Genomic DNA, 19104 nt, shown 5'->3' with positions numbered 1-19104 from the left:
AACCTTAGAAGTCATTGCATCTCAAATCAAGTCTGGAACTGACGCAAAATTTATATCAATTAGCCCTTTCTAAACTTTATCTGTTCAAGCTCAATTTTTCATCTTGGCAGCTTGACTTTTAATTTGTTAAGTTCACTTCGTATTCATTTTCCAAGTGGAAAAAAATTACGCTCTGCAAAACAAATGGCGCGAAAAAACGTGAATTACTTTTAGTCGGTCACGAATTAAAGCTTCCCATCGCAATAGAAAATTTACGTATAAATAGTTTTATCAAAAAACCGTCATGTAAATCAAAAATTCAACCGTAGGCAACAGACAGTTGGAAAAGATAAATGTACAAAAGGAATCAGAAAAAAGAAGACCTGTTTTTTGAAAAAACTTCAATTGTCCAATTTCAAAATAAAAAAATAGATGAAATTAAACCTCTTTGAACGCCAAGAAAAATTAAAAATGTTACTTTTTGATAAAACAAACCCAATTTGAAAAATAAAAACTGGATTATTAGGTGAAATTTGTATTCCGCTGAAAATCAATATCCACTTTCGAAACTAGAAGTCGACCACGTTTTTCGTGACTTTTACACTTTCGCTGTTCGAAAAGAAATGAACTGAACTTAAAAAGAAATCAGAAGTCAAACCACGAAAAGTAAATTTGAGCCTGAACAAATTTTAAGACTTTTCCTGAAAAAAATCACCAAGACCTATATACGAGTATGCACTACGTTCATGGCTCTTAAAAACACCTCGAGCACAAAAATTCCGTTATTTTTTATGAAAGTAGTCGAAAGAAAAATGTTCCGAAGCTAGAAAACGACATGGTCACGAAAATGAGCTTAAAAAGCAAGCAAAAATAAGAAGCTGAAATTTCTCCTCCGCCGAACGGTAGACAAACCAGGGACATAAGGATATCAGCACATTGTTTAGTCATCCGCTCCACTATCTATGCTATCGGCACCTGCTATATGGATCAAAAATATCAGGTACAAAGTTTGAGTTGAAGTTTTCAGTAGTTTGGAAGAAAAACTCACCTACGACAGAGACGGTTTAACAATAGAAAGAAAAGACCAGTACCTGAATTTCTGTGCTTCTGAAAATCAATAGTAAGTCACTTCTAGTTCTTGTGCAAACGTTTGTGCTTCGGGTTTCAACAATCGACACAGTAATTTCTCTGACAGTCTCCAAAAATGGCCTTCAGCACATTGTATTCATTTGGTCAAACGGTTAGAGATAACAGCAGCAAAGGATTGAAATCGAAGTTTGTTGAGCTTCTTTTACAGTAACAGCATAACGGAAACGAATCAGTTGGTGCTTACCGGACTAGAAAACCCAAAATGAAATTAAATAGAACGCGTCAACAGCGCTTTAGTGGAAATTCAGACTGATATAAACTTCAGTTTCAATGTGGATTCTAAATTGCATGCATTAAGAACTCACTCACTCTTCTTACTTAAAAAAAAATGGGCAAAAAGCTTTTTATATCCGAATTGGCAGATATTTGACACGATATTAATTTAAACACGCAATGCTTTACTACAGTGGTTCTACAGGCCAACTTGGTGAGTTAAAAAAAAAGACAAGTACATATACTTAACTAGTTTCCAAAAATATATATACATTTTCATTGACTACTCCAGATACCATTTAACACAGTAATAGAAATGAAGCTTCCAGGGGTTTTTATTTAAACTGACCGCTTTGGTCGACTGCGGCTCGCCTTCTGTTACCACCATTTGAACACTTGCTGGAAGGAGTATCAATATTCATTTTAATCTGAAAGCCATTTCAAATTTTGTTGCTGGTGGATGCTCTAAGAAAAATTTTACGTTGAATAGTGTTCTCAATTTTACGTTTATCGATGTCAAATTTAAGTTCTCGACTAAAATAATTCATTGAAATTTTTGTTCCGACCATTGAACTTTGTCTTCGGGTTTGTTTAAGTTTTTATATAGTTTTCACCCAAAATCCGGTGCTTTTTGTTTTCCTCGCAGAATTCGGTGCTTCATTCAAATCAAAATGTTCGTAATCCAGCTTCAAGACTCTTTAATGATTTAACCTTTTCGATAACACTGAAAAAGTTTACAAAACTGTAACAATAGGCAAGCTTTATTTCGCTGGAAAATCTATTAACTAAAATCTATTTCCGAAACTAGAAGTTTTTACTTTTTCGGGCCATTTCTGCTTTTATCATTGAAGAGCATAAATTGCTATCTTTCAGCATATGAACTCAGCTGAAATTGAAAAATTCTTTAGGACTTTTCCTGAAAAACCAATCACCAAGACCTACATAAGAGTATTCACTACGTTCACGGCTATCAATGAAAAGTAAATTAACACTAAGGCGTAGCTGATCTTCGGCCACGTGCGATACAAAACAAGAAAGCCGCTGTTGAAAAAAAAATCGAAAATGTCGAAAACCTAGATCTATCTAAATGAATAAGGCTAGTTTCGAAACAAAAATGTGCCAAGACAATAGAATATGAAATTAGCAAACAAATCTAACCAAGCGATAATAAAGCCAAAAATACCTTGGCAGAAACCCTTTAACTTGAAAAAAACTCAACAAGACTTATCAAAAGTTATTGAATTCACTCGCCCTCATAACACATACACACAAAGAGAACTTCCGTTCCTCGAACGACGCAATATGAGGCCACTAAGCCGATATAATATAGGCTAACATAGGCCTAAATTTATAAGGCCAAAAACAATTAAAAGGAGCCGAAAAAAAATTAAGAGTTAAAAGTTACAAGCGTGTAACGCACCTCCGGTTTTTCGAATTTTTGACAACTCATGAAAAACCGCTTATATTGAAAACCAGATCTGCAGGCTTTTAGTGTACTCTGACAGCACCCAATTACATGGTTGGTAATTTCATTTTATAAAATTTTTTAATTCCTATTTTCCGTCATCTCGAAAAGTACAAAGATTTGAGTGGTCATATTTGGAGGCAACATTTGCAGCTCCTGGGAGTAGCCTAGCAGCACCCAATTACAGGGTTGGGATACTTAAATTGTGTGAATTTTTGAAAACCTAAGTTAACTGAAAATTTAGGAAAAATCATAAAAAAGCCCTCATATCTCGATAACTACAAGGATTTGAGAAGTCATATTTGGATGCTAGATTTACAATCCCTATGAGTACCCAGACAGCACCCAACTACAGGGTTAGGAATTTGAAATTGAAAAAAAAAATCAAAGTTGAGTTTTCTGATAAACTTTGCAAAAAAATCACAAAAACGTCATATCTGGAAAACTACAAAGATTTGAACAGAAATAATTGGATAGATAGAAGGTTTGCAACCTGTGAGAGTACTCTGATAGCCCCCAAGTATAAGGTTGGGAATTTCAAATTTTGAAAAAAAAATTGTTTGAGTTTACTGAAATTTTTTTGAAAAAATCACAAATAAACAACACTTTTGCTTGTCGAACGACGCAAAATTAGGCCACTAAGCCGATAGAATATAGTCCTTACTTATGCTGCCGAAAAATGAAATTAGAAACTAAACAATTTTACGAAGCGGAAACAAGGCCGAAAACCTTTGAGCAGACACCAGTTGAGCAAAAACAAACTGATTTTATAAACAACTTTAAAAAGTTTCAAGTCCCCTGAAACTATCCTCTGAGTAACTATTGCCCACTCAGTAGTTATTGGTAAGCTAGTACCCACCCAGATAGTTCACACACATAAGTGATTCAACTAATTTTGTTCAACTAGTTGTTAACCCGAAAAAAAAGTCAACTTCCGATTTAACAACTCTTGCTAATCGCAAGCGTAAAAAAGACATAAAAACTAATTAAAAAGTTGTTAAAGCCCAATACTCTTCAATACACACACACGGACGCACACAAAAAATTTTTTGCTCATCAAACGACGCAATCTGAGGCCAATAAGCCGATATAATACAGGCCGAAACTTAAACCGAAAAAAAAAATGAAAACAAAAAATGAAACTTTAAAGACTTAACTAATAAAAAAAATTGTTAAAACCCCATCACCTTCAATACAAACAGGCACCAATTTTTGTTGCTCATTAAACAACGCCATATCATTGCACTAAGCCGATATAATATGGGCCGAACTATTTAAATCGAATAAAAAAACATTAAGTTTTAATAAATCGAGTTGGTAAAATTACAACCGTTACTTGAAAACATTTCGAACAGGACAGATATTTCAAATGCCAACAAGCACACAATATTTCTGTAGCGGTAAACTTGTTGCAAAGAGGCTCCCATGAAATAGGTCCAGATGAAAAGAGTCCTGTGAACAAAGTTATTTACGGGTAAATAAGTACCAGATTGCAACACGGTTGCTTATCGCAAGGGTAATTAACTTTGCAAAACGTAATAAGCTTTGAAAAACGTAGAAAATTGTCCTCTACGGCATTTGACCGACTCGATAAATTAGGTTAACGTTTTCAAAACAGCTCCATAGCAACTTCCTGTCTTCAAACACTAGCCAAAATTTAAATACTGCTAAAAAAAAACAAAAAAAAATTACCAAGACCTATATAAAAATAATCACTCCCTTCATGACAGCTGTACTTGTATTTAATAAAGAACGTTTTAAATTTTTAAAGACACCATGGAAGGAAAAAAACGCAAAAACAGCCGAGAGACGATTCGAAAAGAGTCAATGAACGCAAGTAAAGAAAAAAAATTGTTTTGTTATTTGAAAAATCTTCCGAATTTCCAGGAAACCTTCCGAACTTTCGAATTTCCAAGAAAAAAAAACGATGGTCTTAAAATTCTTTGAAATTCTAGATAAAATTATGACTAAAATCAACCCAATTTGAGAAAACTGGATCAACAGATATAACTTTTACTTCGCTGGGAAATCTGATAATTAATTTCTATTTTCAAAATCAGAGTCGATCACGTTTTTGTGACCTTTACACTGCTATTCAATAGTGGAGTTTGTCATTCTTTTAAGAAAGAAATAAACTAAACTTGCAAAGAAATCATAAGTCAAACCGTGAAATATAGCCAACTGACATTTGGAAAACAGTAATGAACGCAAAGAAACAGAAAAAAACTGACGTGTTTTCTTTAAAAACATCAAGTTTTGAAATTCAATATATATAAGATTTAAGGGCATATATATGCCCTTGAAGCTCCTTTAATTTCAATAAAAATTTATGATAGGTAATTTATTGATAAAGAAAAAAAAATATCACGACATATATAAGAGTCTAAGCTACGTTCATCGACTCTTTAAAAATATAAAAATATGTACATGGACAGCAGAAAAATGGAAAGTGTCAACGAACTCAAGGTAACCGAAAAAATTTTCTTGGAAACTTTTCGAGCTTACGAATTTCGATGAAAAAAGTACATATCAATTTCAAGAATCTATTATGATTGCCATTTTTTCATTAAGATAACCCAATTAGAGAAAACTGAATCAACTTACCTTTCTATTTTTGCACCATTTGCACATTCGTGAAAGAACAGCATAAATGCTTCTTTTTGGCAAAAACATTGACTTGTTTTTGTAAAAAAAAATGGAAAAATTCGCATTAAATTAAATCTTATTCAACCCAAAATTTGAACACAAGTTTGGATCTGAAAAAATGGTTTAAAAAAGAGGCGAAGCTACACGTCGAGAAAACGCCAGAATTAGCACTAAAAAGGCAAAACAAAAAAGTCAAGTCAAATATTCAAGTTCAAAACACAGAACTGAAGCAGAGCTTCACATCACTTGCGTAACAACACGAACTTAAAATTTACATCAGTCGAAAAAAATGAAAAATTTCGAAAATAGGTCTACCGAAATTTCCGTATGTCTCAACACAAGTTCTTGCTAGGCAAACAAGCCAAGCAAAACATTTGAATAGTAATTAAGAAACGAAACCAAACTTACAAAGAGGAAACAAAGACGACAACTTTTGAGCCGACACCAGTTGTAAAAAAAAAATCAATTTTAACCGGAAACAATTTCAGTTTCAAAAAAAGTGAGGTCCGGTCCGGACTCGAACAGCTAACCTTGGATGCAATGACGCCAACGTTACCTTTAGTCCAAGTGGGAGCGAACCTGGAAGTTTTTACGTTTCAATAATAAAGAAAGTTAGAAAAGCAAGAAAGATGTTGAAGAAAAGTTGTTTACGGGAAAAAAATCTTGTTCTCAATTATAAGAAACTTGCTCCCGCAAGTGTAATAAAGAAAACATAGACAACTCACTGGTGAAAAAGAGTAATGAACGCAAGGAAATAGGAAAAAAAGCTGACTTATTTTTTGAAAACTAGAACTTTCGAATTTTAAAATACATTTGGTGCATTTTAAATAAAATTAACCCAAATTGAGAAAACTGGATCAATAGGTAAATTTTTAATTGCGCATTTTTCGTGAACTTTAAATTTTTGCTGTTCGATAGTGGAGGTTGCGGGAAAAAACTGAGCGTGAACAAATTTCAAGACTTTTTCCTGGAAAAAAAAACCAAAAAATTACCAAGACATATAAAGGAGTACTCGCTACGTTCATTAATATAAGACAAAATTCAATTATTGACCAAGAGATTAAGAATTTCACGTCCTCCCATCTGCGCCTTGTTTATATTCAAATAATAGCCAACAACAGAACGAGTATCGAAAACATGCTATCAACATGACATTAACACAGAGACGAAGCTGCGCTTCGCATACACTAGCGGAAAAAAGCAGCTCTATAAAGTAAAATAAGCCAAAGAAGAACTAAGCCTTCAAATCGGCTACGAGTCGGATTCCATCATGCGACCTAGAGAATATGAGTCTCCCGCACTTACCACTCGGCCACGGACGCTTAACTATCCACAAACACTAGTCAAAAAAAGCATAGATGCTATGCAATTTCCAATGCTTCAGATCTAGATGAATTATAACAAAAGTGCCACCAAACGAGCACTTTTATTGGTGAGTTGGTATGGATAAAAGAAATTTTGTACAAATACACTATGCTAGCAAGCTCGATGGTGTTAACACTGTTTCAACGAACGCGTTTACTTGTGACTTGGTTGAGAAAAAAAGTCAACTCGTAGAATAACACTACGCTTGCTAATCTAGTGTCAAAGGAATTGGTCTCTTCGAATAACGTTAAAGGAGAAAAAATAAACATAGCCGATTGAAGATTGGAACAGAGTAATGAACGCAAGGAACTAGGAAAAAAGCTGACTTATTTTTTGAAAACTTGAACTTTCGAATTTTAAAATACATTTGGTGCATTTTAAATAAAATTAAACCAAATTGAGAAAACTGGATCAATTGGTAAATTTCTAATTGCGCATTTTTCGTGAACTTTAAATTTTTGCTGTTCGATAGTGGAGGTTGCGGGAAAAAACTGAGCGTGAACAAATTTCAAGACTTTTTCCTGGAAAAAAAACCAAAAAATCACCAGGACATATAAAGGAGTACTCGCTACGTTCATTAATATAAGACAAAATTCAATTATTGACCAAGAGATTAAGAATTTCACGTCCTCCCATCTGCGCCTTGTTTATATTCGAATAATAGCCAACAACAGAACGAGTATCGAAAACATGCTATCAACATGACATTAACACAGAGACGAAGCTGCGCTTCGCATACACTAGCGGAAAAAAGCAGCTCTATAAAGTAAAATAAGCAAAAGTAGAACTAAGCCCTCAAATCGGCTACGAGTCGGATTCCATCATGCGACCTAGAGAATATGAGTCTCCCGCACTTACCACTCGGCCACGGACGCTTAACTATCCACAAACACTAGTCAAAAAAAGCATAGATGCTATGCAATTTCCAATGCTTCAGATCTAGATGAATTATAACAAAAGTGCCACCAAACGAGCACTTTTATTGGTGAGTTGGTATGGATAAAAGAAATTTTGTACAAATACACTATGCTAGCAAGCTCGATGGTGTTAACACTGTTTCAACGAACGCGTTTACTTGTGACTTGGTTGAGAAAAAAGTCAACTCGTAGAATAACACTACGCTTGCTAATCTAGTGTCAAAGGAATTGGTCTCTTCGAATAACGTTAAAGGAGAAAAAATAAACATAGCCGATCGAAGATTGGAACTGAGTAATGAACGCAAGTAAACATAAAGAAAACACTTCGTTGAAAAAACTTCAACTTTCGAACTTCAAAGAAAACAATAGACTCTTTAAGCTCTTTGAATTTCTAGAACGATTTATGACTGCCGCTTTTTTGATAACATGAACCCAGCTAGAGAAAACTGGACCAATAGGTAAAGTTTTTATTCCGCTGGAAATCTAAAAATTAAATTCCACTTTCGAAACTAGAAATTGTTCACGATTTTTCCCGCCATTTGCACGTTTGTATTTGGAGAGTGCTATTAACGTCACTTTCAGCAGATCAATTTCAATTGAACTCAAAAAGTGCATATATGCCTAAGTGCATCAATATTTTTAGACTTTTTCCTGAAAAAAAAATCAGCCAGCCCTATAAAAATTAGAAGTGGGTTTTAACTGTTCTGTACTTTTGCCCTGCTTCAGACAAAAACCAATGTTAAGTTGAATACAACTTACCATTACTTCGTCGGCAACAAATAAGAAACATCTAGAAGAACTGCATGAAACTCTTTTTAAACTCTTAAGCAGTGACGATGACAAATTAGATTGGCTGCAAAATATCTCCTTGCAACAGACAAGCAATCATAACAATTTTCACTTTCAAAAGATAAATACGGAGGTGTGCGTAAGTAATGAAAAAATGGACCTAGCTTTCAACAAACCTTTAATTGAAACATTGAAGATTGTATCTCAAATATGGTTCATTAATTTAGTTACGATGGTAAGAAAACTCTTTCAAACGCTACATTTTATACATGGTCATACAAAACTAAGAATCCAAATGAAAATCGGCGAGTTAAATTCGTTCTATAAAAGCGTTTTATAACACCGTTCTGCTTATATTATAAATCACTACGTTTATCTAAAAACTTACGAGATTAATAAAAAGCCATTTTTAGCGGCAGCCATAAAAATTAAAATGAGAATAAATCCAATTCCAACGCTAAATTGCAAAACCTTCTAAGGTCTGAGTTATAAATGAACCGACTTACTTTTTCGACCACAAAATAGAAACATCGTCGAAACTAATAATATATAAATTTTCAGTGTTTTTGCTATTATTTTTCAAAAAAAAGTAATCGATTTTGTTCTAAAATCACATATGAGAGATAGGATAGATCGAACACAAAAGCAAGTCTAGTTCTGATATTACTTAAAGTTAATCGGTATACAACGCAGTTCAAATAGATGAAATTTAGTACTGAACTTACCAAGTCTTTCCAACAGCGCCTGCATGTTTTCTTCAAGGGTTGCGATCTTAAACAAAACGAAACGTATTAAGCAGACCGCTCAGTAACACAGTCGATAGTGAAACTAACCTATAATATCAAAACCAAACCCATTGAAAGAATTTGATTGCTTTTCATGAAGGCCACTACGATTTGCGTCATCGTCGCTTTGGCCTTAGTGACAAATTTGTTTTTGAAGTTTTTGCGAAAAGTACGTTTGCGTCATTGATCCAATTCAAAATATTTGTTTTTTTTCCCGTAAACTACCAATTTTATTGCAAGCAAACATGATCATTATCGTCATCATCCGTTTTTAAGATCATTTGCTTGTATTCGATGACGTGGGTGATTTTCTGTTTTCTTTTGTAATTACCTTATTTCCGCTACTTTTGATTTTCAGAAATGAGTGGCTATTTGTTTTTTTTTGAATATTTGTAAAATTATTTTTGCACGAAAACCTTCAACGGGCATTTGTGCAGAATCTTTTCTGAAGGACTTGTAGCAACTGATTTCAACTTAAAGACCTTATGTGGCCACTTTAATTACTTTTTCGAGGACTAAACGTGAAGAGAAGTAAAAATACCTTAGACTGCCATAAAGCTTTTCGAAATAAAATAAGGAAATACAAACTGTCTTAAGCAACTATGTAGACTAATAATAAAAAGTCGATATTCCGGTGGAGATTGATCGCAAATCCCTTGAAAGCAAAAAATGATCAGAAATGCCCTGGTTTCAATCTAATCGACGTCTAAAAAGATTTGATTTCGACTGCGTCTGTTTTGGTTTATCCGACCATTTCTACTAACGGAGACAAATATAGTTGGATAAGACATGTACATTCACCAGCGCAATCTAGATACCGAAAATGTTTCGGACAGAATTGGTTAAGGTATTATATTAAATCCTATATTTATCGCAATTCTGATATAAATAAAACCGTACTAGAGCTTTTTAGTTTGCGGAAGTATTCAGGCCGTTATACAAATTGCCAAATATTAATCGAATTGCCAATTATTTTGAGCCTAAAACAGTAATAACCTATGCATTAATCAAATCAATGAGTAATCGGATATTCTGAGCTGAAATGTTCAAGGAGGGGCAGCTTAATCGGATAAGCTGCCCTTCCTTAAAATTAACACCCCACCAGTCATGCAGACTCAGTTTGATATATTCTAATTTTTTTATTAAGACGCCCGTGGAGCCAGTGTTAGCAAAACTAATGTTTAGAAGGGAAGCGCTCAACTGAACAGGCATTTTTTTGGATCCAAGCAAAATTGTTTATGCACTTTTGCTCAACAGATTGGCTGCGAAGAAACTTTTTTCAACATAGAGTTTTTTTAGTGTCAGGAGAGCTCAGAGGGAAAATTCAGAAGACTTAGAAAGCTGCCCCCAAAACAAAAAACCTAAATCTTTCGGCCTAAATGTAGCAAAAACTTATTCAGAAACTTAATGAAACCCAGTATTAAAAAATTTGTGGACAAACAAATCAAAAGATAAAAGACACAATAGAGCTGGGTGCAAAAAATGTAAATTAGAAGCTGAGTCTAAGAGTATACAACGGACGGGAGAAGGTGATCACCGTTCTAACTCTTGACACAGAGGCGAACTTGTACTTCGCATACACAAGCAAAAATATGACCGCTAACGTTACTGGGAAAAACTGAATAAGTAAAACTTTGAGTCTATAAAACTTCTTATGTGACGCACGCCAATTATGAGTCTACAAATTATCAGTACCAGTCAATTAGAAAAAAGAAAGAAAATTACAAACTAACATGCCTCAATTTATAGAGCGAACGCATTTCAACTAGTATACGAAAAAGTTCATTGAAAACATCCGACCCTGACAAGGTTCGAACCCTCTTATTTTGCTGTTGATCTCCTTCCCTACCTCTACGCTACAGATTCATGATACCTTGAAGCTAAAGTGCTATTTGTAATATAATAGTCTGTGATAACATCTTTAGCAGTGACTGTAAAAAATTAACTGGTTATTGATCAAAATTAACACTTTCAAATTGAACACATTTTGTCGCAACAAAATTTGCGTCGCATCAATATTTGCGACTTAGGTAGGAAAAAAGAGAGTCTATACTATCACAAGCTCTTCTTATGCAAAAAACGCGGTGAAGTTGAAAAAGACCGTAAAAAAAGAAAACTTCCATACTCGAAAATAAAAGTTTTAAGCAACCCCAACTCTTAAAATTTGTTAAGTATCGCGCTTGAGACTTTTCAATCTAACGAAACAAGATCGAGAATCCAAATCAACTCTGTACACCAGGGTGAAATAAACTTCAAATTGAGCGAAAACAACAAAATACAATGAATTTGGAGTTGAAACATGGCTACAGGAATGTAATAATGCCAACTGCTCTAAGCTGAAAGTTGATTTTCATAAAACCTGTTGTTATCAAACAGGACTTTAAGTTTTCTAATTAACGCAAGTCTGAAACTCTCCCAGGAAAAAACATGTTAGAAGATTCTGATCAAATTTTTTAAAAAAAAAATCAAGTAAAAAGAAGCATTGAGTTACAGAGAAAGAGAGAGGAAAAGAGAGGGACTTAATTTACCCCTTAAGGAATTTACAAAAACTTACACAATTAGGATTGAAAAAAAAGGAAGTTACATTTTGCTGACCAAAAACAGCTTACACTCTGATTTAAAGTCATCAACGATTTCCTGTAGAACACCTGAACAGTCTTTTTCTATTCATAAACTTTTGGTCTTGAAATATTTCCGTTTCTTTAAGATGAACAAACAGTTTTCAGAGCTCCAGAGTGAAGCTTGTCTGAAAGGATAACGTTATCGAAAACGTTTACATTGTGTTTCCCGTGGAAGAGTCCATAAAAAAAACAATAAATCAAAAATTTCGAGTTTATAACAAATCGGAAAAAATATTCAAGCTCAGGAGGGACGAGTTATAACAATCAAAGATCCTAATCCATTTAACGCGTCCTTTATTGAAAGACTCTAGCTGGATGAGATCTGTTTTGTTCGGAAAAAAAACTTGAGAAGCAAAAGATAGAATCTGAAAAATAACTGCAAAACTTTTTCATAACTGCAAAACTTCGATAATAGAAAATCAAGTGCTATTGAATGACAAATAAAATTAAAGAAAAAGTATTGAACAAAAAAAACGATAGCAAGATTTTTTTGAAATAGCCAAAATGGTAACCGAAACTGAAGTAAAGAAACGTGATAAATATTATCACTATGATCAGTTCAAAAGCTGTATCAATAACAAAGCAAACACTATTAGCTATTTAATGAGATTAAAAAAAATAAAAAAAGAGCAAAGAGAAAAATTTCTCAACAGCACAGTCCCAGAGCGGTGAATAAGCAAACGACATTCTGCTGATGCTGCGTGTAATATATATGCCTCAATTTATGCTGCGTGTAATATATATGCCTTAATATATATGCCAACTAACATGCCTCAATTTCTAGAATTATCTGGTACACGAATAAGTTCATTTTAAATATCCAACCCTGTCCAGGTTCGAACCCTCCTATTTTTTCATATATTTTTTGCGGGTCTCCTACCCTACTTCTACGCTACATGTCCATGATACCTTGAAGCTAAAGTCCCATTTGTAAAATAAAAGTCTGTTTCAATATCCTTAGCGTTGGCTGAACTTAATAGCTGGTTATTGATCAAAATGAACACTTTCAAAACAAAGAGTAATATTTGCTACTTAGGTTGGAAAAAAGAGAGTTCATACTATCACTCAAGCTTTGCTTGTGTAAACAAATCACGGCTGTCACTTTTTAAATCAAATAATTCCAATTTGAGAACACAATGGTGGAGTAAACCTTCCTTTTAACAACAAAAATGAAGTGAACTTAAAAAGAGCTCAAAAATAAATTTGAATCTGAACAAACTTTAAGACTTTTCCTGAAAAAAAAAACAAAAAAAATCATCGCGACCTATTTAAGAGTCTAAACTACGTTGATCGAGTCTTCATAAAATAATCCTTCTTCTTCTTCTTTCTTCGTCAATGCTTATTATACTATAACTACTAAAGCTTTAACCCCGATAATTGTAAAAAAAAAAAAAAAAAAACCGGCGCTGCGAATATTAATATTGTGGTTTCCGCGATTCGCAGAGGATCTAAGAAAGGATATTCAGCCTGTCTAAGCATAGTCCATTTCTCTCAATTCCCCACATTACAGACTGAGTTAATTCTTTGAGGGAAGCTCGAAATCAATCAGGCTGTGGTAGAACTGCTCTCACATTATCATTACCATGGCAGTGGATCGAATACCCGATCTGAAAGTTAACGCCATACCACTATGCTAAAAGCCCGAGAGCGGCTATAATGGGAAAAATCCATTAGTTCGACATGTAAATAGCAAATTGTCAGCTTTAAGGAATATAGAAGTAATGGCTCAGATATTGACCTGTTTCTTCATCTGTGTCACTTCGTCATTCGACTGGTTCATTCTGTTCCCGATATAGTCTCTGGTCCGCACACCTTTCCCTGCTGTTGATGCAGTGAATGGCTTCCGCGCAACAGGACCATCTTAAACAAGGATAAGAGCTAGCATTGAAAACAGTAACTAATTGCGATTATAAATTGCCAAATAACACTGTTGTTGTTCAGAAGTGTCACATTGCTCGCGGACTAAGTCCCTCTAAAAACTCTTCTTTGCAGTATAAAGCGTGAGGCGACAATTCGTAACAGTCGACGATTCGTAACAGTATACTGCTAGCCAATGCCTTGTTAAGAATTGTCGCTTGCAAAGAATAGTCGCCCTGCCATATAATATCCCCATATAAAAATGGTTGAAAGATAATTACAAATTGGAAACCATAAAAACAATTTAAATTAAAAGTATCCCCTTGAAGTAGGCCGATGGGAATGCGAGCTGTTGGCTCTTTTTCTTCCCTTTCCCATCCACTGTTTGATTTTTATCCACCTTTTGGGCTCTTTTCCAGTTCCCCCCTTTCAAAAAACCGAGTTTTATGTTTGTTTTACGTGTTATTACAGCTAAATGCGTGATGTTACGCTGTTAAATATGAAGAACAAATCTGTTCACAGTTGTCGATTTGTTGACCACGCCAAATATCATTGCCTTATGACAACGTTAATTAAGCTTTTCGAAATTGAATTTGAAAAGGGGGGGGAACTGGAAAAGAGCCCACCTTTTGTTTGATTTTTACGAAATGTTCATCATGCTAATTAGTCCATGATGAACATTTGGCTTTCATACTTAACCTAGTGAAACCCCTCTGTACACCATTAAAACGCAACTGCTGGTCTCTCTGAGGCGAATAAAAGACTCTGGTGAAAAATGCAAATCTGTACACGACTGCAACAATTTGCCACTACAAACAGTTCTTAGCAAGGCTATCACCGGCTTCAAATGGAGACTTGGCAGACACTGGATAACAACCGGAATTTACATGTACGAGAAATAACAGAAAAGAACGAACCGATAAAATGACCACAACAAGCGTAGCGTTGAACGGTCATAAAAAACGCGAATTGACTTGATTTGATTTACAAATCTCTTTCCACTCCCCGCATCTTTGAATTTCCTTTTTCAAAAACTACTTTGGCATTGTCACAATGCAAAGAAACCTGGCATGTTATCAAACTAACAATTGTCAACAAATTTGTTCTTCATTCTCGAAAGATTACGCGTTTAACTTTAATTGCACATAAAACAACAATAAAAATAGAATACTTAAGATGCGAGGAAGGAAAATAGCCCATAAAATTATGCTTATGTGAGAGGTGTCGAGAAGAGGGGGGGGGGGGGGGGTTGGTGGGGTGGCTTGAGAGCCAAGCTATGAAGACTTTCTTATATCCTACCAACGTTATTCTCTATTCTTGGGTCATAGTCCGGCCCATGTTTGTGAGCAATTGCCGACGCCTTAAGGAAGTCACCCTTCGACGTCCAAATGCTGGCTTTGCAATGCGGCAGCTCACATTCCCATCGAACCGAGTTCACCAATTCTCGTTTTTTGTAATACTCGTAGTTATTATGAATCACTTTTTGCTCTCCTTCGTTGTTTGACACAAATTTAACTTTGTTGTGCATAGTTATTAGTTCGACTGACCCAGTTTATAAAATGCACGTGTCGTACGAACTGAACAAAACTTAAGTATTTCAGTCCAGATGGGGATCTTAACAATTGAAATTCCCCAGCAAAATAGAGCCTGCCCCCCCCCCACCCCCCGCCGCTGGCATATACTTAAATTTACGAGTTTGTATGTAAACGTGTTTGTAAACGAGTACTAACTTTTAATTCGAATAGGACGCGAACAAGGTTAAGTATATAACAATACACTCCCCCAGCTTGCAAACAAAGTTAACTTTTTTTCACTTTGCCCAATTGTTACCCAAATTAGCATGCGGAATAGAAAGATCATGACAAACCTATTTGGTCTTTATACTTGAACTTGTAAAGGGTTTTACAAGATTAAGTATGAAGACCAAATATGTTTATCAGGGCCTAATTAGTGTGCGAGCCAATTTTTATGAGAATCGGACAATGTGAACAGTAAGTTTTCTTGTCAAAATTCGCAGGTGATGAGAAAGAGCAGGGAAGGGCTATCTTTTATTGTTTCTAGGGTGGGAGCTCTAACAATAAAGACCCATTTTCAATTATAGAAAACTTTCTCGGCCGGTTGTAATTCAAAATGATTTTAGAAGCAAATACACCAAATTAAGTGATGAAGCTCAAAGAGCAACTAAGAGAAAAGCCCTTTAACTCGAAACAAAGATCTCTCAGATGCATAGCGCCCAGTGCCTGTTTTAAGCCCAGCTGTCAAAAATTCAATATCTTTGATCCATCCAACTTTAACCAAACTTTTACCCGAAGCTTATCATAAACATGCCTTTCGCCCGATGCATTCCACCACAGCACTGTCAACTTACTTATCAGCGACGGTTTTAATTAATAAAGACCCCCAAAAAGGACTGTCTTGGCCACACTTGATTTATCAAAGCTTTTGACATGGACAGCCAATGCACCCTCCTGGATCTGCTTTATCCACCAGCGTACCGAAAGGCCTAATTAAGCGGTTGTCAAACTACCTGAAGGGGCGTCCAAAAACTATCTTCAGGGACGCCCTGTCAACATCTAGGATTGTTCGCACAGGCCTTTCTCAAGGATCAGCCTTACCCCCAATACTTTTAATTTTTAGGCACCTGATAATCTAACATCGCTCCCAGATGAAAAACTGCAGTCTTCCGCGGATGATTTCCACCCTTTTGACCAGTCCACGGTGATGAATTTCACCATTTTGTCCAGTCGAGCAACATTTCAACGGCCTCATCAGTCTTATCCTGTTATCTAGCTAAGTTTCACAAATTTTCAGCTTCAAGGTCCCTTGTTCTTTCTTCTTAAGGTTCAGCCAGTCTTTTTTTTCTTTCAACAAAGATTTCAGCACTGATCCGAATATTAAAACGAACTATACTATACTGTCCCTCGAGAAACATCTGAAAATACTTGATGTCTTCTTCCATCTGTCCCTAAAACTCTCAGAAAATTGCAAAACAACATCAGCAAAAACCGCGCGCAGGATATCGATCCTGAAGGCTGTATCCGGGAGTTCCTGGGGCCAGTCCAAAGATGCTTTGCTGGTTAGTTTTAAAGCTTTGATAAAACTTATTTTATATTATGCGAACCCAGCCTGGTCCCACGCTGTCAGTACAACTTCTTTATGGAAACTGCAAACAGTTCACAATGCCACTCTCCGCTTGATTACAGGGTGCAGAAATATGAGCGCCACAGAACATTTACAATCAGACTGTGAACTTATAAGATTGGAACAACACCATCACCTACTGGCGTAGCATTTTGCCCTCAAACCTTCGTTTCATCAAATCTGCTACTTTTTTATCACCATTTTGCCAAACCCCCACGGAATATCAGCCCTTCGCTGCTTGACTTATACTTCACTAAAATCGACACCACCTTATCAACTAATACACCATCGACACCACTCTTTCGCCTTTAAAAAAATTTTAGTTCTTTCATCTGCAACAAATTTAAATCGCTTCAAAAGCAAATTCACACTCAGAGTTAGGCAGGCCACAACAGATGCACCACCACCATAATTTCTGTCCCTTAGACCACCTGAAATCTGCTCCGCCAAAGATGACTTCCCTCATTCCACTAGCAGAACCCTTTCCCAGATGAGCTCCGGGTACATCCCCTTCCTAAATACGTACCTGAAAAGAGTTGACCCCAACGTCCCCCCGAACTGCCCTTCCCCACATACCACGCCTCATCTTTCAACTGTTCCAAGAACACCCCTTTTTAACCCCAATTGACTTGTCGCTTCGGCCGACTTGTCGCAATGTTTCTGTGGCTTGGAATAAGCATGCCGGAAACGCCCCTCGGAGCTAAGAACAACAACAACATGGCAAAGATCCCCATAGGTAAAAGGGCATTCTTCCCCATTTTAGCCCCTTATTCAATTATAGACCCCCAAAAACAAAAATCACTGTTTAAGGGGACTATGAACTTCCTGTTGAAAGGGTATATGAAGGGAAAAACTTATGCGGAGGTATTTTGTACCATAGTCCTTGCTCCTCGTTCTACTAAAGTTTCAGTGCACGGGGCTCTTTTATGTTACTATGTTGGGCTATAATTGAAAGGAACTAGGAACCAGGCTCTTCACCCTTTCCCCCACATACTCAATTTTTAATTTCAATAATTGTTTTCAGGTTTTATAGCTATAAGCGTGATGTTCAGACGTAGAGTTTGTAGAACCTATCTGTTTAAAATTGTTATGTTTTTACGCCAAGTTTCATCTCCTTATGGCTATGTTTATATGGTTATTTCAACATTCAATTCGAAATTCAAATCTGGGGATGGGTGAATGGAAAAGGAATATAAATAAATTATGAGGCTGAGGCATTAAGTTTTGTTTCTTTAAAACCAATCTGATATCGGAGTGAGGCGTTAAACATTTTCCTAATTCGTATGATTATTGAATTTTTAGTGTTCCTGGGAGCACTTGTACTTATCTTTCTAGAAGTTATTCTTTTTTGCTAACCTTGATGAGATCTTCAGACGAAATTATGTTGCTTAATATTTGAACAATCCTGACAAAAAACTAGTATTTCAACAATTCTAACTATTTTGTTTAATGTTTTAAATAGTTCAGAGAGATGTAAATCAGTAGCACTGCAGAGATGATGATAATCAATTAAGCGCTTTAGAGTAGCAAACTTTTGTCTGTGAAAAACTATTCGGTGCAGTCTTTTAAATGTCTGGTCAAGATATTTGATTCTAGTAATGTTCTTTGAGCCAAAAAATAATACGATGTTTTGAATAACAGGCTGAACATAAGTTTTATAAACTTGTATCATTTGTGATGATGTTAAAGTCTTGCGCAGCTGGTAGATTGTGCCGCAAAATGTGCTCAACTTTTTCTTAAAAATATCTATAAGACCGTTAAAATTGAGATCAGAGTCAAGGGTAAAACGTAATTACCTGAAATGTTTCTTGTTTTCAATTGCTGTTTGATGCATTTGAAAGTCAAAATTTATTTTACGTCTGCTTTTATTGAATGTAATAGTTTAGTAGTAGTTTGTCAATGTTCAGAGTAATTGTATTGCTCTTCAGCCACTTACTAATCTCGTCTAATGCTTTTTGATGCTCTTTGAACGAAATTTTTTGAAGCGATAGTTAAAATTGCAGTATCGTCGGCATACAAAATCGTCTTTATATCTTTTTGTTCAAGATCGATTACAAAAATAATGAAGAGTGGACCTAGCAAAGAACCTTGTGGGGCACCAAACTTAACATTCCTTAAATTTAAAGTGTTTTACTTACTTTTGTGTACTGTTTTCTGTTTTGCAGATATGGATTTAG

The 19104-nt window shown here is 35.4% G+C and overlaps 1 protein-coding gene across 2 annotated transcripts in view; it reads right to left on the bottom strand.

Moving 5' to 3' along the window:
* Positions 1-19104, bottom strand: part of LOC134846902 (ADP-ribose pyrophosphatase, mitochondrial-like) — a 33216-nt gene that overhangs the window by 6409 nt on the left and 7703 nt on the right. For both annotated transcript variants that reach the window (XM_063864318.1, XM_063864317.1), the window contains exons 3-4: positions 13668-13789; positions 9249-9294 (exon numbers count right to left, since the gene is read on the bottom strand). In XM_063864318.1, the coding sequence (XP_063720388.1) occupies positions 9249-9294; positions 13668-13789 (168 nt within the window). The remainder of the gene's footprint in view (positions 1-9248; positions 9295-13667; positions 13790-19104) is intronic.

Source organism: Symsagittifera roscoffensis, chromosome 5, assembly GCF_963678635.1.
Source record: "Symsagittifera roscoffensis chromosome 5, txSymRosc1.1, whole genome shotgun sequence".
Taxonomy (NCBI): Eukaryota; Metazoa; Xenacoelomorpha; order Acoela; family Convolutidae; genus Symsagittifera; species Symsagittifera roscoffensis.
The sequence above is the reverse complement of the archived record's forward strand: the minus strand, read 5'-3'. Positions and strand labels throughout refer to the sequence as shown.